General features: G+C 39.4%; 1 protein-coding gene across 9 annotated transcripts in view; it reads right to left on the bottom strand.

Moving 5' to 3' along the window:
* Positions 1 to 21454, bottom strand: part of RIMBP2 (RIMS binding protein 2) — a 100862-nt gene that overhangs the window by 1278 nt on the left and 78130 nt on the right. For 4 of the 9 annotated variants that reach the window (XM_065417744.1, XM_065417742.1, XM_065417745.1 and 1 more), the window contains 6 exons: positions 15862 to 16046; positions 9515 to 9683; positions 5239 to 5342; positions 2968 to 3039; positions 1344 to 1478; positions 740 to 766 (listed from right to left, as the gene is read on the bottom strand). In XM_065417744.1, coding sequence (XP_065273816.1) covers positions 740 to 766; positions 1344 to 1478; positions 2968 to 3039; positions 5239 to 5342; positions 9515 to 9683; positions 15862 to 16046 — 692 coding nt within the window. Of the gene's footprint in view, positions 1 to 739; positions 767 to 1343; positions 1479 to 2967; positions 3040 to 5238; positions 5343 to 6728; positions 6795 to 9514; positions 9684 to 15861; positions 16047 to 19305; positions 19459 to 21454 lie in introns of those variants that run through there. The other 5 variants (XM_065417738.1, XM_065417739.1, XM_065417741.1 and 2 more) reach the window with 3 other exon arrangements.

Below are 21454 nucleotides of genomic sequence, written 5' to 3'. Positions count from 1 at the left end.
AGCTGCATGTTTCATATTGACATATTTTTATTGCATTGGTAAACCAAACCACTGCTAAAGTGTTTCATAAGCATTTGCACTGATATGGACAGTCCTAGTAAATTGTGGCATATGTGTGTGTGCATGATTTCAGAATTACTGAATGGCTATAGTCATAGCAAACTGGGGTACAATTGATTGGGGGAAACAGATTTTAAGGCAGACAGTTTAAGCAGATATTTGTGATTGCGTTTCAGAACTATATACCTCTGTAAACTTCTGTACTTATCTGCTTACAACTCACTTGCTTATTATTTAAGGGTGGGTGTTGTGCTTTTTTCCTGTATTTAGGAACTTAATGAGTTTGTGTATCTCAGGTTGGCTAACAATTCAATATGCAGCTTTTGTCGGTAGCACAATTAGACACTGAACACTTCTTTTGATGTAAACAGAAACATTTAGCTCATGGAGAAATATGTTCCAAATGCTGACCTTCATAAAGTTAACCCTAATTAGATGGGGGGAAAAACCCTTAATAGCCATGTCAAAGGATTTCTTTGTTTCATGCAAACACTGACTTACAAGTACATACAGTAAATGTCTGTATCCTGTTACTTTGGGGCCATTGATTTTGGAGACATATTTCTTTTTTTCACAGTTAAGTTTCAAGACTGTTGCATTAGATATTGTCAGGTGGCTTTAACTGATATCTTTATTGGTATCTTCAGTTGCTCACTTACGTGAAGGCTACATTGCCTTATTAAGGTGTGAAATGAACACTCTTCTTCTGTTTCCAAGCAGATGAGCAAAAAAATAAAAATATATATAAAATATATAATATATAAAAATATTGCAGTGATGAAACAAAACAAAAATGAAATACTCTGTACATGAATAATCTTTCATAAAGTGGAAGGTTTGGACAGTTAACTTGGTAGTAGGCCCAAAATCTTAAAAGGGTTAGCTGATTAACAATAATTTTATCTTTACATTTTATATTTCAGGGAGTAGTTGTCCCACTCCTTCCCCATCCCCAGCTACTTTTCCTGTTTTAATCTAGGTAATGTGTATGTGTATAGTTTAAGTTTGAGGAAGTAAGAACTTTCACTAGAAAAGGCTGATGAAGTTACAATTTTATTGCATTCACCAGAATCTCTTAATTTAAAATTTAGGTTCATAATTATAAATGCTCATGATACACTAGTGTGAAAGATCAGTGCAATCTTTCCATATTTAAGACGACTCTTAAAAATACCTAAAATGGGTATGTGGATTTTAAAATGTCATAAATAATATCCAAACTAAATGAGATGGTATAATATGGAAAAATTAAAAAAAAATTATTTTTTAGTGTAGTTGCTTACCCTTTTTGCTTTTGTACGCAGTGGTGTGTCTTGAACATATCGTGATGGTGCATCAGAAAGATAGACTTCTACATCATCAGGCACTTCTTCAAGAAAGTTTGAAGGAACCAGCCCCTTCTGTCCATTAAGCTCACCCTGCAATATGATAAACAATTGGTCTTGCAGTTATTTACAAATATGAATGACTGTAAACATGCAACACTCCTATGAGATAGAGAACTACTCGTCTGTATTTCATGGATGGAGAAACTAAGGGAGCAAAGAGCAAGTGACTTGTCCAAGATCACACAGAAAATCTGACAGAATCTAGATTTCCTGGCTCCGATCCTGTGATTGAGGTGCAAATTATCTATCTTGCAAAAAAGAGGCTAAAAAAAAGATAGGCACAAAATGTTCTGTAATTTCAGGTGAAGGTTGTGTCCAGTATATTAAAGGAATGTGTTTAGAGTACCTATGGTTAAGCTATGCATCCACTTCTTTGACAATATTAAAGTTACTGTGGCTTTTAATCTTGGTGCAGAGAAGGCTATGCCATGTATTGAGTAGCTAAGATCTTTTAATATCTCCTTTTGCATTTATTTTTTTGACTTTGCAAAGGGATGTGTAAAACTACTCACTGGATAATCAGAATTTACCTAAACCTGTTACACGAGGATCTGAATGTCCCTTAGCATTTTATAGCTCCTGACAAGAGCTAAGCACTTACTGGTATTAATGTGCTAACTTGGCATGGGATGAAATTTATACTGGGGGTGGAGAGCCAGTGCAAGGCCCTCTATACCATTTCTGCCCTAGATAGCAAATGCACAAGGGAAAATGGGTGAAGCAACCTCTTAGGCGTGTTTGCACATTTCCTGTCCCTCCTATGCAATATAGGATAGAGAGAGATGGAGAAAAGGTGCTGTGTTCTTGTTTACATGGATCCAGGGGATGCAAACCCCTTTGCAGCTGCTGGGGAGGGGCTGTGGCTTTAATTGCAGCAGACAACTGTTATTCCAGCTGCTAACTATGGGTCACAGGGGTGGATTTCACCACCCCAGTTGCTCTGCACTTTTCCCCCATAGAGTCCTAGTGCACAGGTTTTATGTAGATGGAGTGGATTTCACCCCATTCAAGTAACCTTTGTTTACTAACAGTCTCAGTGTATTTCTAATCTGTGTCCCTTTACTGACAAGAGCCCTCAGCAAAAGGGTGGCTAGAAACATTTGATTCGAACAGTGTTACGTCAGCTGCAGTAGTTACAATTTGATTAGCTATTTGGGCATATATTCACATTGCCGTGCTTCTTGCTTGCAGTTCAGAATACACTTATTGCAGCTAAAGTCACTAGGCAAATGTTCTTGTAACTTGTAGAAATGTTTGAAAACAGCTACAAATCTGAGATGCAGGAACAGCAGTATTTACAGTGTCACTTTGTACCTACGAATTAAGGTATAGCATCACTGAGTGGCATGTTTAATAAATTTGCTGATATAATAAATATTCAAGATGAAATAACCTGAATGAAATCCTCCCAGATTATATTTTAATAGCTCACTCTACCAACAACGTCTCCAGTTACTGTTTGAGACACTTGGGCACTCTGCTTGATGTAGTTTAAAAGACCAAATAAAAGAAAACTTACATAGTAAAACCCATCTTCATCTATTTCACCAAAGACAGTGATAATGTCTCCTGTACAAAAGGTAAGCTCAGCCTGTGGAAAGAGGAAGGTGACTGATCATATTGTGTTACGGTGCAAACATTAACATTTGCTACACTGATGGCACATCAGGTTCATAATTTTTTCCAACCATATTAGTAGACAGTTGAATGAATCTGCATGTTGAATTAGAGAGCAAAATATTCTTCAGAACAAACCAGAAAGCTTTTTTTATTACCATACACTGGGCATTTTCTTGACAAACAGTGAACTTTAAATCCCTGGGCTCATCTTGTCCTAATCTGTGTGGGAAGAAAGGGACTTGTGGGAGGAAATCACAGTAAGGATCTCCTTGTGGAGTTGGGGGTGGGATAGGACCTCCTACAATCTGCCCCAGGATGCTGGTAACATAGCTCTATTGGAGCTGTGCTACTAAGGACAGCCCCATATGCTCTGGGAGGTCACTCTTCTAGGAATCTCTGTGGGGTTGGATGGAAGACACTGCATGACCACTTTGCCCCTGCACAGACCTGGGCACAAACAGCAACCTTTTTGGAGAGGCGGAAGGAGGAGATGGGGGACAGTGCTCCTGAAGCGGAGGGAGAGCTGAATGCTGAACTGTGGGGACAGTCTGAGCCCTGTTTATTTAAAGCCTTTACAGTTTTGTCCACTTTACGATAACAGAGACAATGCTACAGAGTTTATTTGAGAACTAAATCTGATTAAAGGAGATAATATGAATTAGTAGGGTACCAAGCACTTCCAAAGTGCAGTATGTAGAAAAAAGTTCCATAGACATGCTATGGTGTGTTTTAAATAACAAATACGGGGAAATAGCAAGCTTAGGTGTATTTTGCTTTGTCACATAGCTTCATGAGTGTGGCCTGCTCTCAAAAGCATGCTTCAAATTCTGTTTGCCGGAGGAGCTCCAAGATGACATTGAAGGTATCGTATACAGGGGAGAGAAAGAGAGCCTGGTGGACTGGGCCTAGTGCAAGACCCAAGGCCTGAAGCATAGTCAGCAAAGTCAGGCCATATATTGAAGCAGATGCTTCAAGTTCACAGGAAGTTGGCATGGGCATTGCTAAAATACAGGCACTTCTAAGAAGTAACAGATACTGGGTATGTGTGTGAACACACCTCAAAAGATTAGCACCAGATAAAAGGGTTTGACAGAAGTGATGAATAGGGATGTTTTGCCCAAGACACCTGGAGCAAGATACAAGGTGATGTCATGAAACACAAGTGGAACGTAAATTGTTTTTGTCAGTCTATAAATGTTGGGGTGTTTTGCCTTAACCCTTTGTCCAGCCGAGGGGGGCAGTGGAAAGCTGAGTCCATTGGGACGGGCATACATATTAGTGTATCTGTGACAATGGACAATAAAGCCGAGTGCCTTTAGCACCGAGCTGTGTCTGTGGTCTTTCTGGGTAGTAATAGTGGGCCAGCTATCTGCACAGTGCTGGTACCCCATATGGAGAGAAGACAGACACACACCAACTGACATCATCAAAACTGGCTGCATTGCCTGCTTTGATGCTGATGGGAAACGTATGAGGTTAGAGCAGAAGTTCTCAACCCACGGCCAGCAGGCCGCTTGTGGCCCAATCAGCACAAAGTTGCAGCCCATGTGACAACCTCAGGGCCATCTAGGTAGTATATATATTGTGTGGATGCGGCCCACATAACACACACAGCTGCATATGTGGTCCACAAGTAAATAGGTTGTGAACCACGATGAAGATTTGGGAAACAGTTCATAACTGCTTAAGATACCATTAAAAGGGCATGATATAGACAGATTACATAGAGTGTTAGACATCATACATTTCCATGAAGCCCAGTGGATCACTAAGGGAGAAAATTTGATATTTTATGAATGCAGGTGTTTGGGATTTTTTGCATCTCCATGTTTCAAAATCAATTCTTGAGCTTGTTGGTGTGAGTTGCAACACTTCTGACAATCATACTCTTAAGGAAGGATGCTAGGTGCATTTGGGATTAAATATTCTTTCCCTCTTTGCTTTGGAAAAATGTTTATTCCCATAATTTAAAATAAATTACCATATTTTCAGGTAGGCCTGTGATATATTACAATCATGATTTTATTGTAGCCACAAGTCTATGTAATGTGTTCAGCACAGCTGAGCTGACTACTGAAAGATGTTCATGAACATGTGTTTAAACCAACCCCACGAGTTCAATGGATAGATAAATGACAAACATCAAAATTGTTTTTATTTAAATCAATACCTCCACATCAACGTTAGGAGAACTTTCTCTTGGATCATAATCGTATAGTGCCACCATCCTCCGTGTTGACACAGCATGCTGTCTGCCACTCCTCCTGTTCCTTTCTGTTCCAGCCATAAGGAGGGAAAGGGGAGGAAAGCTATCAAAGTTATTTTGAAGAACAAAAACAGCATGGTGCAAATTTTTTTCCTCTTGTTATTTTCTCAACAGTGTAGTAATCAACTCAAGACTATTTCTCTAGCAAGCTGGACAGGTGACCAAAGAGAGATACCAAATCTAGTAACATAGTCATGGATTCCTGATGCAAGCTGGACATCGAGTCCAAAACAACTCTTTAATTCTTAACAGCTGGGTTGATCCTACTGTTTCTAAATCATCTCAGCAATATATAGAAAGCTACTATTTGTTATGCCTTTTTTAATCTTTTTGGTTAGAAGAATCATCAGGTGCTATTCCTCAGGCTTTTGGATAGTAGATGTTCAGGATTCTATCCTGTTTCACTTCAAGCAGACTGTCACTTTTACTCACTGGTCTTTTTTTCGTGCTAAAGCCAACAGGAATTTTGTGCCTGGTATTATTCTTCCCCTTCTTGGCAGGGTAGTGGGACAAGAAACAGAGCTGTTCTCACTTGATCCAAGACAAGTGATTTATCAATTTTTTTAATGAATCTGAATGTTTCCATTAGTCTTGTGGTTACAGAAACACACTTTCAAGTATTCCATGAGTTTACAGCTTTCCTTAGCAGGCGACAGAAGGAAAGAGGTGAAACTTACAGCTTCAGGAAATTAGATGAAATGTTTATTGACTGACATTAAACATTTACAGGGAAGTCTGTGATGGGCTTAATTTTAAAACTGAATGAGAGCAGCATGATTCTTGCAGATGATGCCACAGCAAGAGAAACATGCTTGTTAGTTTTACTTACAACAGGCATAGAGGGCAGTTCTGATGAGCTAAAGAAGAGCATTATGAAGTGTGATAAAGGAAAACTGGTTAGGAGCAGCCTTAGGACTCTTGCTCCAATGAGCTAGGAGCATTCTAGGGTGGGGTAAGGTAGTAGGGGAAGACTGTCATCAGTGGGGAAGTATGCAGCATGCACTCTGGCTTTCACACCTACTAGCTGGGAATGAAGCATTCAGTCAGAGGAGATTGCAGCACACACCAAGTCACTGGGAACATAAGCAATCTCAGCTGCTGATGCAAGGAGGGATTTATACAGAGTGCTAGGAGAAGTCCAAAGTGAAAGGCTGGATTATTACAGAGTTAGGAGCCAATTCCCCTGTGGCTTGGACCGACTCATAGTGACTGCCTTGAAGAAGCAATGAGTCCCTTTGACATACTACTCTGCTAAGACAAGGGAAGGCCTGTTCTCCAGTACTAGGGGCCTCTCTGCTTCTAAAAGATCAAAGGCATAAAAAGTAAATCTAGACAGCTCAAAGCAATTCAGCTAATTTACAGCTTGAATCAAGTTATTGTTTCTTAGCACAGACCTCTTTTTGACTTTCTGGATCTGCGGTGTACAGAGCGTGTGCTCTCTTTGAAACGGTCACAGTTGACTTCAGGAAAGGAATGCATACAAATAAAAGAAGAGGAAAAGATATGAAGCTGTTCAAAGTTCTTAATTTTTAAGGATTTAATGTGGGCAAAGGATTAAGCAAAATTAGTCATAGCTGAACACAGCATGTTAATTAAGTGTTTGACTTGACATTCAGACTGAAGCATGTGTGATAACAGCATAAAACAGACTGGAGATTTAGGGCCTGATCCTGCTAGCAGTGCCACATGGGCAGACTGTGTGACAGAAGGGGGTCTGAAAATGTGAATTTGGTTTGTATTTAATTCAAAATTAAGCCAAAATCTCCGTATTCTCTGAACTCTAGGGTTCTATGTGCATTTCCTTTGAAGTGTGACTAGAAAACTTGATCCAGATTTAAGAGAAAAGCCATTTGCTTTTAAAGTGTCAAGATATTTAAAGGTGAACTGCAGTGGGGGGGAGGAGGTTACTAGCAGTTAGACCACTCCGGAACATTAAGAAAAGTATGCTTACAGATAGAGTGGCATTTTAATACAAGTGCTTTCCCCCTCCTGGAAAAATCTGAGCTGCAGACTTCTTCATTGCTCTGCCAGAGTGAGGGACATCACCAGTAGCACATAACAAAGAAGCCAATGGCGCTTGCAGAAATAGCTCCCAGGATCAGATCCTTAGAATGGCCACTATCTGTCGGGACTAAAGTTAGGCTCCTAAAATTATATTTAGACACCTAAATAAATGATCTCATTTTCAAAATGTTCAGCATCGACAACTCTCACTGACTTTGGCAGGAGCTGAGAGTGCTCGGCACTTTTGAAAATCAGGCCACATTGAGATAATTGTTTTTAAATATGGATTTGGGGTAAAAGATTTCAGAAGTGCCTAAGGGTATGTCTGTACAGCAAAAAAAAAAAAAAAAAAAAAAAAATCCAGCAAGTCTCAGAGCCTGGGTCAAATGACTCGGGCTTGTGGGGCTCACACTATGGGGCTAAAAATAGCAGTGTAAATGTTCCCACTCAAGCTGGCTCTGAGATCCACCTCCCGCACCGGGGTTTCAAAGCCCAGGCTGCAGGCCAAGTGGGAACATCTACACTGCTCTTTTTAGCCCCCTAGCCTGAGCTCAAGTCAGTGGACCCAGGCTCCGAGACTCGCTGCCACATTTTTGATTTGGGTTGGGGTTTTTTTTTTTTTTGCAGTGTAAACAAACTCTAAGAGACTAAGGGCTTGTCTACACTTAAAATGCGCAGCTGCAGCACTTGAGTGCTTCAGTGAAGACAGCAGGACTTCTCCCATGAGTGTCAGCACTCCACCTCCCCAATATGCGGTAGCTAGGTCGACGCAAGAATTGTCCTGTCGACTTGGCGCTGTCTACACCAGGGGTTAGGTCGCTTTAACTGCATTGCTCAGTGGTGTGAGTGTTACACACCCCTGAGCGATGTAGCTATACCAGCCTAATTTCCTAGTGTAGACCAGGCTTTATGATCCTAAGTTCTGTATTCAAAAGTGACTTAGCGCCAGATTTTCACATATATTTAGGTGCCTAAAGATGCAAACAGGCACCTAGTGAGATTTATAAAAGTACCCAAGTGGGTTGGGCACCTACCTCACATGAACTGCAAGGAAATTAAGTGCCTAATCTACTCAGGTGCTTTTGTAAAACTTACTAGATGCCTAGCTGCATCTTCAGTTTCCTAAATACTTGTGAAAACCAGGCATGTAGGCGCCTATGTCCCAGTCAATGATTCCTAATTCACTTAGGCACTTTTGAAAATTTTACTTAGGTACCTCTAGGCACTCAGGTTTTACCCATGGTTCTTTCACTCCCTTTGTTTGTTACATGTCTTAAGTCCATTTGTTCCGGCACACAAATGGGGAAATACTGAGCTGAGAATTCTGAGGATCTTAAAGAGCCTATAATTGTTTCATTTTGTGAAAAGTACTTAAAATAAACCCCCCAATGGTAAAACACTATTTTCATTTTGTAATCTTGCAAACAATTCTGGAGAGATTTTTTGTTTGATTGTGTTTGTTTTTATGTAGCCACGTTTACAGTTCACTTTTAAACAAGATTGAACCAATGTTAGTGGTTTACAGTCTTTGTTTTATTGCTCCTTTGAAAAATTTAAAATTTGTTGGTGCTTTCCCTCTCAAAATATATTTGTATATAACTACAGTATGTCTCTATACAACATTGAACCACTGATTTAAGGTTACTGGTTCAAAACAGGAAAGGTTGGTTTGTGATATCAATATCTTTTAAGCTTTTTGACTACGCAGTGTTAACCTGAATAATGTGAGGCATAACCCTTTGCCACCATCCCTTTAAATTTATGGTAAAGTAGGTTAAAGTAGAAGAGTAAAAAGAACAAACAAGTGATTCTTTTTATGCTTTCCAGCAGTGAGCATAACATTTATCAAACATCTCAGCACTGCATATGCCAAAAGCAGTGGGATCTTGTTCTGTGTCTAGAAATCTTTCAGAAAATCAGTCTTTAAAAAAATATATTAATATGTGCAGTACTGAAATGCAAGTCCTCATTTGTGTCGTCAATAGTGAAAATGCTTAAATAGTCTGAATTTTAAAAAAAAAAACACAAGCAAGATGTTGACACAGAACGTATCCCATAGTGTAGTAGACTGCTGTAAAATTTATATGCATGTGCCATATCATCAAAAAAGCCAAAGCGCAAACAGCCAAGTTAACAGCACTAAATCGCTATTTTGTGTACATATATTTTCCCCTACCTATTTTTTCTACAGGTGTATTCAGAGGAAGAAACCCTTGTTTCAGAAGCTGATCCATCATTTCTTCATCATCTGCTTGGATTTCAGAGACCATATTACATGGAATGAGGCCAAGTCTTGTGCAAGTTTCTCCCCGGTAGAATCCATCAGCATCTTTATCTCCATAAACCTAAATATTCAAGACATAAAAAATTGATCAATCAATGTTGTTTTAATATTTGGGATTTATTACAAAACCGTCCCTGAAGGATTGCAAGGTGTCTATGGATTTGCGTTTGTGTTTATTTGCAGCTACTCTGATTTTTTTTTTTTTTTTTTTAACAGAGCACTAGGTTTTTTTTAGGTACCTCTGAATTGTGATACCATACATTTGAGCAGAAATCAGCTGTTTTGTTAGCTATGACATTAACATAAGTGAGAAACGCCTTTAAAAGCTTCCCCCCCCCCCCAAAAAAAGTCTTAATATTATTTGCATCACTGTTTATGGTGGTAGAGGCTATAGTGAGCATCTGAAGAATTGGATCAAAGTTTTATTATTTTAAGTAAATTAAACTTTTGGCAAAATCAAGGTTAGATCAAGAAAACATTTTGTGTGAAATATGATATGTGTATCTAAGATTTATGCATATCTCACATACCAGATGCATCTGAAGAAGTGCAGTTTTTTACCCATGAAAGCTTATGCCCAAATAAATCTGTTAGTCTTTAACATGCCACCGGACTCCTCGTTGTTTTTGGTCACATACAAGAAAGTATTTTACCTATAATACAACTGTATCCAAAATCCCATTCCCAGTAACAGGTGAATCCAAATTAAATCGGTTTGTCCCATCTTTGATACTAACCAAAAGCTAATGAAATGAAGCTTACAGTAAGAAACTGTCTTTGTGAAAATATTTGAAAATTCAGTACTGTATGATGTAGCTTTAAAACATTCCTTTCTTTGCATTTGTGAAAAATACAGTTGATATCAAATAACAAAGACAGCTACAAATTCAAATACAGACTGAATCTAGTACTGAACTACTTAAAGATGTCTTTAAGACTGAACGACTGATTTATTTTAGATCTTTCCCATACAAAGACCGCAGATGCTATTGATTTTTTTTTAAATCTAGTTAAAAGATGGCCTTGAATCTTAGGAGTTATCTAGAATATGATTCTATTTCAGTTGTATTAATTGTATGTACATAATCTATAGATTATTGTCTACAGTGCCACCTCTCCTTCTAATACATTATTAGGCTGGGAAGGATTCAATTTTTTTAATCAGTAAATGTTGATTTCACTGTACATACAAACCAAAGAAAAAATATTTTCATCCACGATGATTGAAATTTACAGATTGGCAAAGTAAGAAAATTGTTACTTGAGTTTGATTTAAAGAAATTCACTTTGTATATTTTGATATGTGATGCTGAGAATTTGTGTTTTAATGGTTATAAAGTTTTGACTTTTTTAATCTTAATGTTTGTCACTAAATAATTGTCTGACCCTCCCCCATAATTTCCCACAACCATGAACATTTTAATTGAGAAAAATAAATGCTTAAAATCCATAAGTTTGTGCAACTGTGAACAATTAAATTGATCAAAATAAAAAACTTAAAAATAAACAGATATTATCCATCCATCCATTATCCATTATATTAAAAAACTTGAATTCTCCCCAGTTTATATATTATGTATGATCACTGATACATGTAAAATGTGTGATGAAAGGATTGATGTTACATGGAGTAGTTCCCTGATGTGATTTGTTTATTCATAATGCTACTACTTAGTGCGTAATGTTTGTAAAGTGCTTTGAAAATATAAATGAATTGATCTTCACAACATTTCTGAGAGGTAGGCAAAAGCAGCAGCTACAGTTTTTACAACTAGCATGGTTCTACTTAAAAAGTCAACGTTTATCCACAGTTGAATCTGAGATATGACACTATTTCTCTATTGTGGGTAGATGATGTCTTTTCAGTAACTATCAAGGTAGCTAATATGTAGGCCTGGCAGAATTTAATTTTTTTTATAACTGATAATATTGATGTTTATTTTTAAGCATTTTTTAGAGATTATCAGTTTATTTCACAGTCACTCCAAATTATGGGTTTTATGCATTTTTTATCTATGTACATTTTCGGGGGGGAAGGGTTGTCAGACAATAATTATTTAATGCCAGTAGATGTTGAGATCCAAAGAGTTAAAGCTATATAATTGTTAAAACACATATTGTGGAAAATCATGTAAATATATACAAAGTAAATACCTTTCATAAACTTTAATAAGTAAACTCTAATAAGTTACTAAACTAGAGTTTAGTAAACTCTATTAAGTTCTCAAGCAGTATTTTTCTTACTTTGCCTATCTATAAATTTCAGTGATCGTTGATGGAAATATTTTTTGTCAGTTTGTGTGCATGTATGGTGAAATCAATGTTTACTGACATTTATCATAAAAGTCTAATCCTCCAAGTCTACTAATATAAGCAAATGATTAAAATACTGGAGCAGAATGAATATCTTCACAAACAAAAGCAAGTACTTATATATTCCCATGTTTTTGGTGTAATCATATCCAGTGCCAACTGAGGCAATAAGTAAAATACTTAAGGTACAATTGTGCTTTACTATACTTAGATGTTTGTATTGTGATCATCTCCTTTCAAAATGTTTAACGGCCAACTGGGTGGTGGAAGTCACTATTCTTATGGTTTAAAGTACAGTTCCACTAGGCATGATAGTTACTTAGGGTATGTCTATACTACCCGCCGGATCGGCGGGCAGCGATAATTCCAGCAGGGATCAATTTATCGCGTCTAGTCTAGACATGATAAATCGACCCCCGAGTGCTCTCCCATCGACTCCTGTACTCCAGCGCCGCGAGAGGTGCAGGCAGAGTCGATGGGGGAGTGGCAGCAGTCAACTCACCGCAGTGAAAACACCATGGTAAGTCGATCTAAGTACATCGACTTCAGCTACATTATTCACGTAGCTGAAGTTGCATAACTTAGATCGATTCCCCCCCACATACACACTCAGTGTAGACCAGGGCATAGTTATTGTCTGTGACTCCAGGTCAAGTCTCCTCAGTTTACCAGCAAAACAATGATTTTTATATGTGACTATTTGGGGAATCTGTGCAGTTTATGAATTCTGTTTGAAATTAGCAACTCTGTATGCTTATGCCCATATGATTATCTGTACTGTCTTCTTACTTCATACAGGGGAGTGGTGCTTGCATATCTAGACTGGGTGAGTGACTATGAAGATACATTGGTATCAGAATAGGTCTACCTGGGCAATACAGTGGATATGCTAAAGAAAGTGGCTGAACCAAGAAAACTGATTCTGACCAGTTGGGCCTGTACTAGGTTATGGTTCACATGGTAGGGGACTTCGATCACCTAATGAGGGTAATCAGAGGGTCACCTGACAAAAGGGACTGACAGTTATAAAAGAAAGGGCCTCTCACTGACCATTTTGGGAGAGAGCAGGAGGAAACTGGCTGCAGTGATGTGCGCAACATACGGGGGGGATCCTGGACACCATAAAGGATGGTGACCAAATCCCAAAGGATGCTCAGGAGTGGTGAGGAAAATGAAGCAGCAAATGGCGGATAGGTGTTTTACTGTTACCTAGAACTGTATATCTCTTGTGCTACCTAAAGGAAAGAGTAATTTTATTAGAAACCTTTCCAAAGCCTGTGTGTTATGCACTCAATTATCATGCCTCCCTGAGGAGGTGAATGGTAAACCAGTCTGCAAAAGGGCAGAGCTCTGGGAAAGGGTGTGCTTAAGCTACTGGGATGTTTTGAGTGTCTATGCTGGGTTTGGGGACTAGGGCAGCTGGACTGCAAGATTCCACTTCTGTGAGTGTCTATGCTCAGGAAGCAGGGTGGATTGATTTAAATATTTGAGTTTAATTTTGTTTTGCATTTATATTACGTAGCTATTTTTCTAAGAAAGGTTGATTCTCATTGGTTCATAACTATTAAACCAAGTTAAAAGACAGTCTTCACACTAAATTTAGTACTTCTTTTTGCTCACCAGGAAAATATACTATACCTATATTTATTTAAGGAATTATAGAGCTTAAAATACAGGTTTCTTAATTTTTACATTTTTATGTTAGAAAATGGTAAATCATTCATTTATTATTTTTTTGCTCAAGATTTGTGCCATGCTGAATTTGGGTGGTAACTGGAATTCAATTAAAATTCACAAACTGCATTTTCAAATTGTAATTAATTAAATAAAGTCTATTTAAATGTGCAGGATACATAAGAAAAAAATAAGTCTATCAACACGTTTTTGCAGGTAAACCTAACTGATTTAAGAAAAAAAAAGTGTAACTGTGGTTAGTGATTGGAACGGATTGTTTCTGGAGTTCAGTATTTTAGAACCCAATAGATCTCATTCTCATACTTCATTTTTATCCATAACCTGGAAGAAGAAAACAAACATTCCTGTTTTTTCAACTCCCAGTTTCTCAACTTTGAATGAACTAGTCATTGAACTGAACTGGTTGGATACACTGAAATGAAGACGATATTCTCTTTGCACCTGCAGAAGAAGCTACTGCGGTCAAAATCTGGTTTAGCAAATCAACAAACTCTGATTCCAGGTGCTTAGCCAGTGACTTCCATCAGTTCACTGGTTTGACTTTCTTTAAAGTTCTGGCAGCAAACATGGACTGCCTGAATATTTTTTATTTGTGTTATTTTAGTATATTGTAGTACATTTAGTCCTTAATATGGATTGTCATAATTTCACATTTAATTTTAAACAGGTTTATTTATTTTTTTAAAGTATTTAATTTAAATAAAAAATGATTGAAATGAAAAAAATCTGATTTAATTTTAAGATATCAATTTTTATCCACTCTGCCAGGAAGTGTGCCAGAGAGGCCAAAGAAAGAGACAGTGCTAGAGCCTACTCAGACTCAGGAAGCTTAAAACATACAGGTGCAGCGTGTTTAGGACCCAAACACAGCAGCCTGGTGAGTGTCCAGAAAAGGGAGGCTGATCGGGGCTGACATCATAACTGCCAACCCTGCAAGCTCTGTCTAGAATTTGAGAGGCAGTGAAAGAATTTGGGACACTCATTGTACTGCACGAGAAGGGGCTTTGCTATGACCCTGATTCAGGAAAGGAAAACAGCACCTATGCCTGTCCTGTTCACAGAGATTAAAGCACATGCTTAAGTGGCATCTTGACTAAGGATTTAAGCATATGCTTGCCTAAAGAGGGGTTTATAAGTTGTTTCATAAGATCCCCCCCTTGAAGGTACTTATTAATCAAGCCTTATAGTTTTATTGTAAACAGTTAGTCTCCTAAGCACTTAGTAAAATATACATTTGGTTTTCAAGAGTGTAATTCATGTGTTTTGTATCTGCTAAACAAACACATAGGGCCTGATCCACCCGTTGTTACAGTTTTTACAAGTAGGATGTCAATTAGCTTCCATTGCGAAGTGAGTCAATGTCCTCATCTGGGAGTGGATGTTTTGGGTGTGCAAGGAATGCAACATAAAGCCGTAAGAGTGCCCCAGACCACTGGCAAGGCAGGGCTCGTACAGACTAGTGATGTGGTGAAGATATCTATCTAACACATATGCAAACAGAGCAATCTGTCAGATCCCTCAGCAGGGGGGCCAGATGCAGTTTACCAATAGCAGTGGGGACATCACAGCACTTGTACAAAGACAACGGGGGGGCATACGGAAACATAGGTCAAGCATGAGCTGGAGCCACAGTTTTTCTGCTGCTGGGACATGGGCTACTTAAAGGGCTGACCTGGCTTCAGTGTCTTAACTCCAGGAGAGGAGAGAAACACCTATCATCAGCCAGATGGAGCACGTCAGCTGCATAGGTGCCTATGCCCCGACCCTCTCCGGGACATTTTGCTCTTGGCTAGTGTAGGTGGCTCCCTGCTCAGCTTGCTGGTTTCTGAGAATCCCTTTCTTAGGTGCCTAACTCTCCCATGCACTGTATGGGGAGCCTAGCTCAGGGCCGATTACACCAAGCGGTAGGCCACCTAGGGGGTAGGTACTGCAATGGTGAGCAGAGCACTGCCAAGACATCTTTGATGACCTGGGCCTAAGTAACTTCGGAGCCTGCTATGAAAAAATTATGGGATGTAGGTGCCTAAATCATTTAGGTGCTTTTGAAAATGTTACCCACCATCTCATTTTTTTAACGCCATCAGTACCAGGCATACAACAGTTCTCAACCCCGTGATAGGTAAATGTGTGTGGCTCTAAAGAAAAGGTCAAGGAACTCTTGTGTGAATGGACCCATGAGGACCTGTTTGCAAGACCAGGTCTTTGGTTTGCTTTGTTTTTTAGATTCCCACCTTAATGATCTGTCCTTCTTTAAATGGTAGCTCTTCTTCTGCAGCATCAGGATTGGGGGACATTGTCAGTGGATCATAGTCAAAGAGGGCAACAAATATTCGAGGAGAAATATCCTCTGTGCCAGGATCTGTTTCTGATTCTTCATAAATATCTGGAGAAAGATGGTCCCGACTACAGTATCCATCTGTGAAAGTAAGATCAGAAGGAGCAAAAATTCAGCAATGCAAGTCAGAATAATTTTTCAACTTAGGTCTGAAATTTGTTCCTATATTTCTGTTTAAAATGGGACTACATTACCGTGCACTAGGGAACTTATAATGTGCTCCAGCAGGGTCTACACAGGCCAGTTAGGGCGCAGCCCGCTAGTGCACATTAGAATTTGCATCCCTCTACCATGGACGAGTGCACTGTGTAGACAAGCCCTGTGCTTGCATTGGTCAGAGGAACGGCACTAGGACACAACTAGTCACAACGGTGTTTAAACAAAGTTATTGCTAACACGGTCCCAACCCTCCTGTGAATGGGACTAAGGCTAAACCAATATAACAAAATATGTTTATGGTCCAGCTGTGTTCCCATACAGTTGTTTCTTGCCTACAATTGTGTTGTAATCCATCTAGACCTGTTAGCTAGGGTTGCATTTAAGCCAAACACATATTACCCATATATATATTAAGACACTGATCCTGCATTGAACTTTGTGCAGGTGAAAGAGCCCAGTGCAGGATTGGGAATTATCAGGACCAATACCTTTGTCCAATGCATAGTAAAAGCCAAGTCCCTTCAAAATATGTCAAGTCGGGCACCCAAAACACGAACCACCTAAATCACTGCTGAAAATCTTGGCCCATCACACGTTTAACTTTAAGCATCTGCTTACGTCCCATTGACTTCAACAGGAGTCAACCTCTTGCCTAAATGTTTTACTGAATCAAGGCCTTTAGCTACATCACATAGTCTTCCAGATCTTCCACTATTATCAATTTTCCCCCCTAAAGGCCTGCTTTATATGTTAAATCTATATAGTTAGTCCCAATATTTCTGTTTTAATGATATCTGCATCATAGAGATTATATATTTATTGAAATAATTTAAATGTTTGATTAAGGATTTAGTATAGAACTTTTTTTAAGATGACCCTCCCCTCTTTACCTACTCCTAATGCCAGAGAACTCTGTTAAACAATTTTTTGTAATTAAAAAAAGGTCAGTTTAGAGGGGCACAGCTTCAAGGGGACGGCTACTGAAACTTGTGTCCAGAACACTATAAAGAAGGTGGATAAGGAAATGCAGAACAGCCAAAGGGTGGGAAATACAGTCCAGCCAGGAAGCTTTACACAGGCACAAAGCACAGAAGGGAAGTGGAACAAGGACAGGACATGGACAAATGGCAACGGGCATTTTCCCCCAGTTGCAATGATGTTTTATTCCCACTGTCAGATGGACTGGAAATGCAAAACAGGGTTTTTCTTCGGAGTATTGCGCATTCTGTTTTTTAAGTGAGACAGGTTAAATTATGCCCTCTTGGCCTGGCAGCCAACTCCAGCTGACGTCAGCTGGAGTTAGTTACAAGCATGAGTTGTGCACAGACTTTGTCAAAACAGTTCTGAACCGGAATGGTGATGATTCAGAATGGTCACGTCTGCTTCAGGCAACCAGAGTAGACATGCGCTGCTGACTGGCTGCTGTAGGCCAGATTTTCAGCTAATGTAAATTGGCATAGCTCCATTGGAGTCCCTGAACTATGCTGATTTATACCATTTGATGATCTGGTTCTATATATTCAGAGCTTTTTGCTCTCAAATCTAAAAACCAGATACCTACCTGTAACTGTTGTTCTTTGAGACATGATGCTCATGTGCATTCCATGTGGGTGTGTGCGCACCCTGGGCACCGTAGCTGGAGAACTTTGCCTAGCAGTATCCATAGGGGCGGTGCTCACACCCTGAAGCCTAGCCCTTCCCCTGGCTGTACAAAGGCTGTGCTGCCCCAACACCCGCAGTTCCTTTGCACCGAACATCAGAAGTACAGACTCCAATGCCGAGGGGACAGAGGATGGATTGTGGAATATACGTCTGCATCACATCTTGAAGAACAACAGTTATGGGTGGGTAACCATTTTTAGTTCTTTGAGTAGATGCAGTCATGTATTCCAATATTTGCAGGAGGCGGGGCACGGAGTCTATTCAAAGGAGGACGGCAGGACTGCCTTTCCGAAGTTTGCATCTGATCTGGACGCAGCCGTGATGGCATAGTAGTTTGCACAAGTATGCGGAGAGGACCAGTTGGCTGTCCTGCAGCTGTCCAATATAGGAATGTCATTTAGAAATGCCATTGACGTCGCCTGAGCTCTAAACTAACATTTAAACTAAACCTAATGTACTACTGCTGCTACATACAAGAAAAGGGCTCAGGAAACTGAGAGCAGACGTGTCAGGTGAAGACACACAGCATTCTTACTCCAGCCATGGGCGGTGAGAGGGAACGGAGGGGGTTGGGACAGCACTGCTCTTATACAGCCAAGGGAGGGGCTAAGGCTGCATCTACTCAAAGAAGAACACTTTTTTATCAGTGATTTGTTTAAATGTTTACTTTGGCTTCTGTTTTGCTTCATTTGAAAGATGAACACAAAACGTAACGCTTCTCCCCGCTTCAGACCCGGCCTAAGCCGCTTTTCGGTGGGAATGGTCAAGTACTTTAACTCACTGTGTAACGAGCTATGAAAGGCTGAGAATTGTGTGCAATTATGCAACGGCTTCTTAGGTTGATGAAGCAGCAAACACCATCGATAATGGGTGGGAGACAATTACTACCTTACCTATGTCAATTAGCACTTGTAGTGATACACATACTTTTAAAAATAAATTTAAGTTTTTCCTTCACTGAAGGTCTGATCCAAATCCCAGTGAAGTCAATGGCAAGGCACCCATTGACTCCCAGGGGCTTCAGATCAGCCCTAAGCCAAAGCAATAAACTAGGAGTGATGCTTGAGTAGTGCTGCTTCTCACTATGGAAGGGTTGATGATGATGAACCGTCCCCATTTTGGCTCTGTCTAGTGCTAGATTTACGAATCAAGTTGAAAGGTGATCTTTTTGATCAATGAGTGTTCAAAGGTGCATACATTAGATGTTAATTGATGTTAAACAGCCATGGAGGATAAAGGAGTAGCTTCACAGAGGTTCATGCAATGCAGTGTGCTTTGACTTGTTTCAGTATGGAAAGCTGGTTGCATGACAGTTATCAGTGGATGACTAAGGGCTCTTCCTCCCTTACAGCTGAGCTGAGCTGAACAAACTTACCTGGAAGCAGGGCAGACAGGACTTAAGAGTTAGCTCCCCTTGCATTCTGCATTGCATGCAATGTTGTCATACAGAAATGGCACTCATTAACACCCAGCTCTAAATGCGTCTTGTGTCAGAAAGGATGAAGAAGGGTCGGCATACCGTATCTATAGTCAGAGGCCATGGTACGCTGCTGAGACCATTTCTTGTGTCCATCAATGCTGCGATTATAAGCTTCTTCTTTTACAGGTGAAATATTTCCCTCACTACCTGACCGAGACCGACCGCCTTCACTGTTACTGTCCATTGTAATTTCTATGGAGAAAAAGGGAATGATCTATTAAACATACTTTATAGTCTTCTCAGTGGAGGCTCCTGAGGGCAGGCTTTGCCTACCTTCTTTTCTGACTCAGCTATAGCAGGATGGCTAACCACCTGCAGAACTATGTGTGGCAGGTTTACTGACTGATTCTCCAGTGATTCTTCTCCAGGCACACAGAAAGGGGTGTTTGCTTTTTAAAAGGTCTTGCCTTCATGCTTTTTAAAACTTGCCTGGATTTCTGGAGGGTAAATGCAGACTTCGAGTTCTGTGGGGCAGGAAACTATAGTTTTGTTCTGTAAAAATAACAGGAGTACTTGTGGCACCTTAGAGACTAACAAATACTCCTGTTATTTTTGCGGATACAGACTAACACGGCTGCTACTCTGAAACCTGAGTTTTGTTCTGTGTTTGCACAGCGCCTAGTACAATGGGATCCTGGTCCATGATTGGGGCTCCTAGGCACTATGATAACACAAATAATAAATAACAACAATCAACGTTGTAATCCGATGTCCCACTTCTGCAAGGTCAAGGGGAAAATGTAAAATACATTTTATTTTTGGAAGTAGATGATCTAAAACCAGAATTAAGTTGAAAATTTTCTGTTTCCAATATGTTCGTAATCTAACAGGGAAATAATCTAAAATGAGTTTAAATCTGGGACCTTTTGAATAAAGATGTGTCCCAGGAAATGTGCTCGATACATTTCTATAAGGGAATAAACTGTGACCCTGTAAATAAACCCATACTGATAAATGTTGGCAGCCCCACGTTCTTTGGCCCTAATGGAATAAAACCTCTAACTGCAGTTAATGGGAGTTTTGCGCCAATAAAAACTTTAAAAAAAAAAAAAAAGTTTGGCCAAATTCTAAAGAACCCTCTTTTTATGACGACAGACCCCTAATATCTGTTTTATTCAGTCTTCACTCAGGCAAAACTCTCTTAGAAGTCAATAGGAGCTTTGCCTGAGTGACGACAGTGTGCTCAAGTTGGTACAATGTACTGTTACAGGGTTTGATTGGATACATTGGCTTTATTTAGTCTATTTATCTGCTCTTCAGATCTATTCCCCATCCTCCTGTTTTCTGTAGCAAGCCTTCAGAGGATGACTATTTTGTGATTTTTACCCAATGCTTGTCTTGACTACCGTACATTATTGACGTGGGTAATTATTACATCGTGGCACCTATTTATCCCCAATTACATTTTTAATAGCTAACTAATCGGTTATGTTGATTTTATTAAATGCCCTGCTGAGTTGAGAGAGCCATGTGTACTGCATGCCTGATAACTCAGCTTCCCATTCGTTCAGTTCCTGTGAACATTATGAGAAACCTGTTCTCTTTGGTTAAACACGGCAATACAATCAAAGAAGTCGGCAGTTAGGAATCCCGGACCATAATCACATCACATTAAGAATGATACTGGATAGGGTCTTTCATCAATTTCACAGAAGACCAGAGAGTAATTCTTTTATTAGATGCTGAAAATACTGCCACTGTGGGTTATGTCTTATCAGTGTTAGACAATATTGTAATGCAATCCTAATGCGACTTCCCCAGAAAAGCATTCACAGAGCATACTTACTGCAAAATACACTAATGCATTCTTGAACTCACACTAAAGCAGCAGATTAGAGCCTTATATTTTATTCTCTGTTTAATTATCAATTTGAATGTGGACTGATTATAAAAAATGAATTCCTTCTTATCTACTTCCTAAAATGCTGCTCTTTAGCTACAGAACAGTGAAGTCATTATTTAATAGTTCCTTGGGTTCCAACCTTGTTTAGAGAAAGTGAGGCCTGTTGTATTTAATCAGCCCCCCCCCATCCACATCTTTCCGTCAAAATCAGAGTTAAAGGAAAACCCAAAGGATTAATTTAACCAAAATTATTTCAAATCCCACCCCCAACTATTTGTTGTTAAATTATTTTAACAGGTGATAAAAAGAAAATCTTAAATGCACAATATATTTTAAGTATTCCAG

The sequence above is a fragment of the Emys orbicularis genome, chromosome 16, assembly GCF_028017835.1.
Source record: "Emys orbicularis isolate rEmyOrb1 chromosome 16, rEmyOrb1.hap1, whole genome shotgun sequence".
In the NCBI taxonomy this organism is placed as follows: Eukaryota; Metazoa; Chordata; order Testudines; family Emydidae; genus Emys; species Emys orbicularis.
This window is presented reverse-complemented; position numbering and strand designations above follow the sequence as displayed.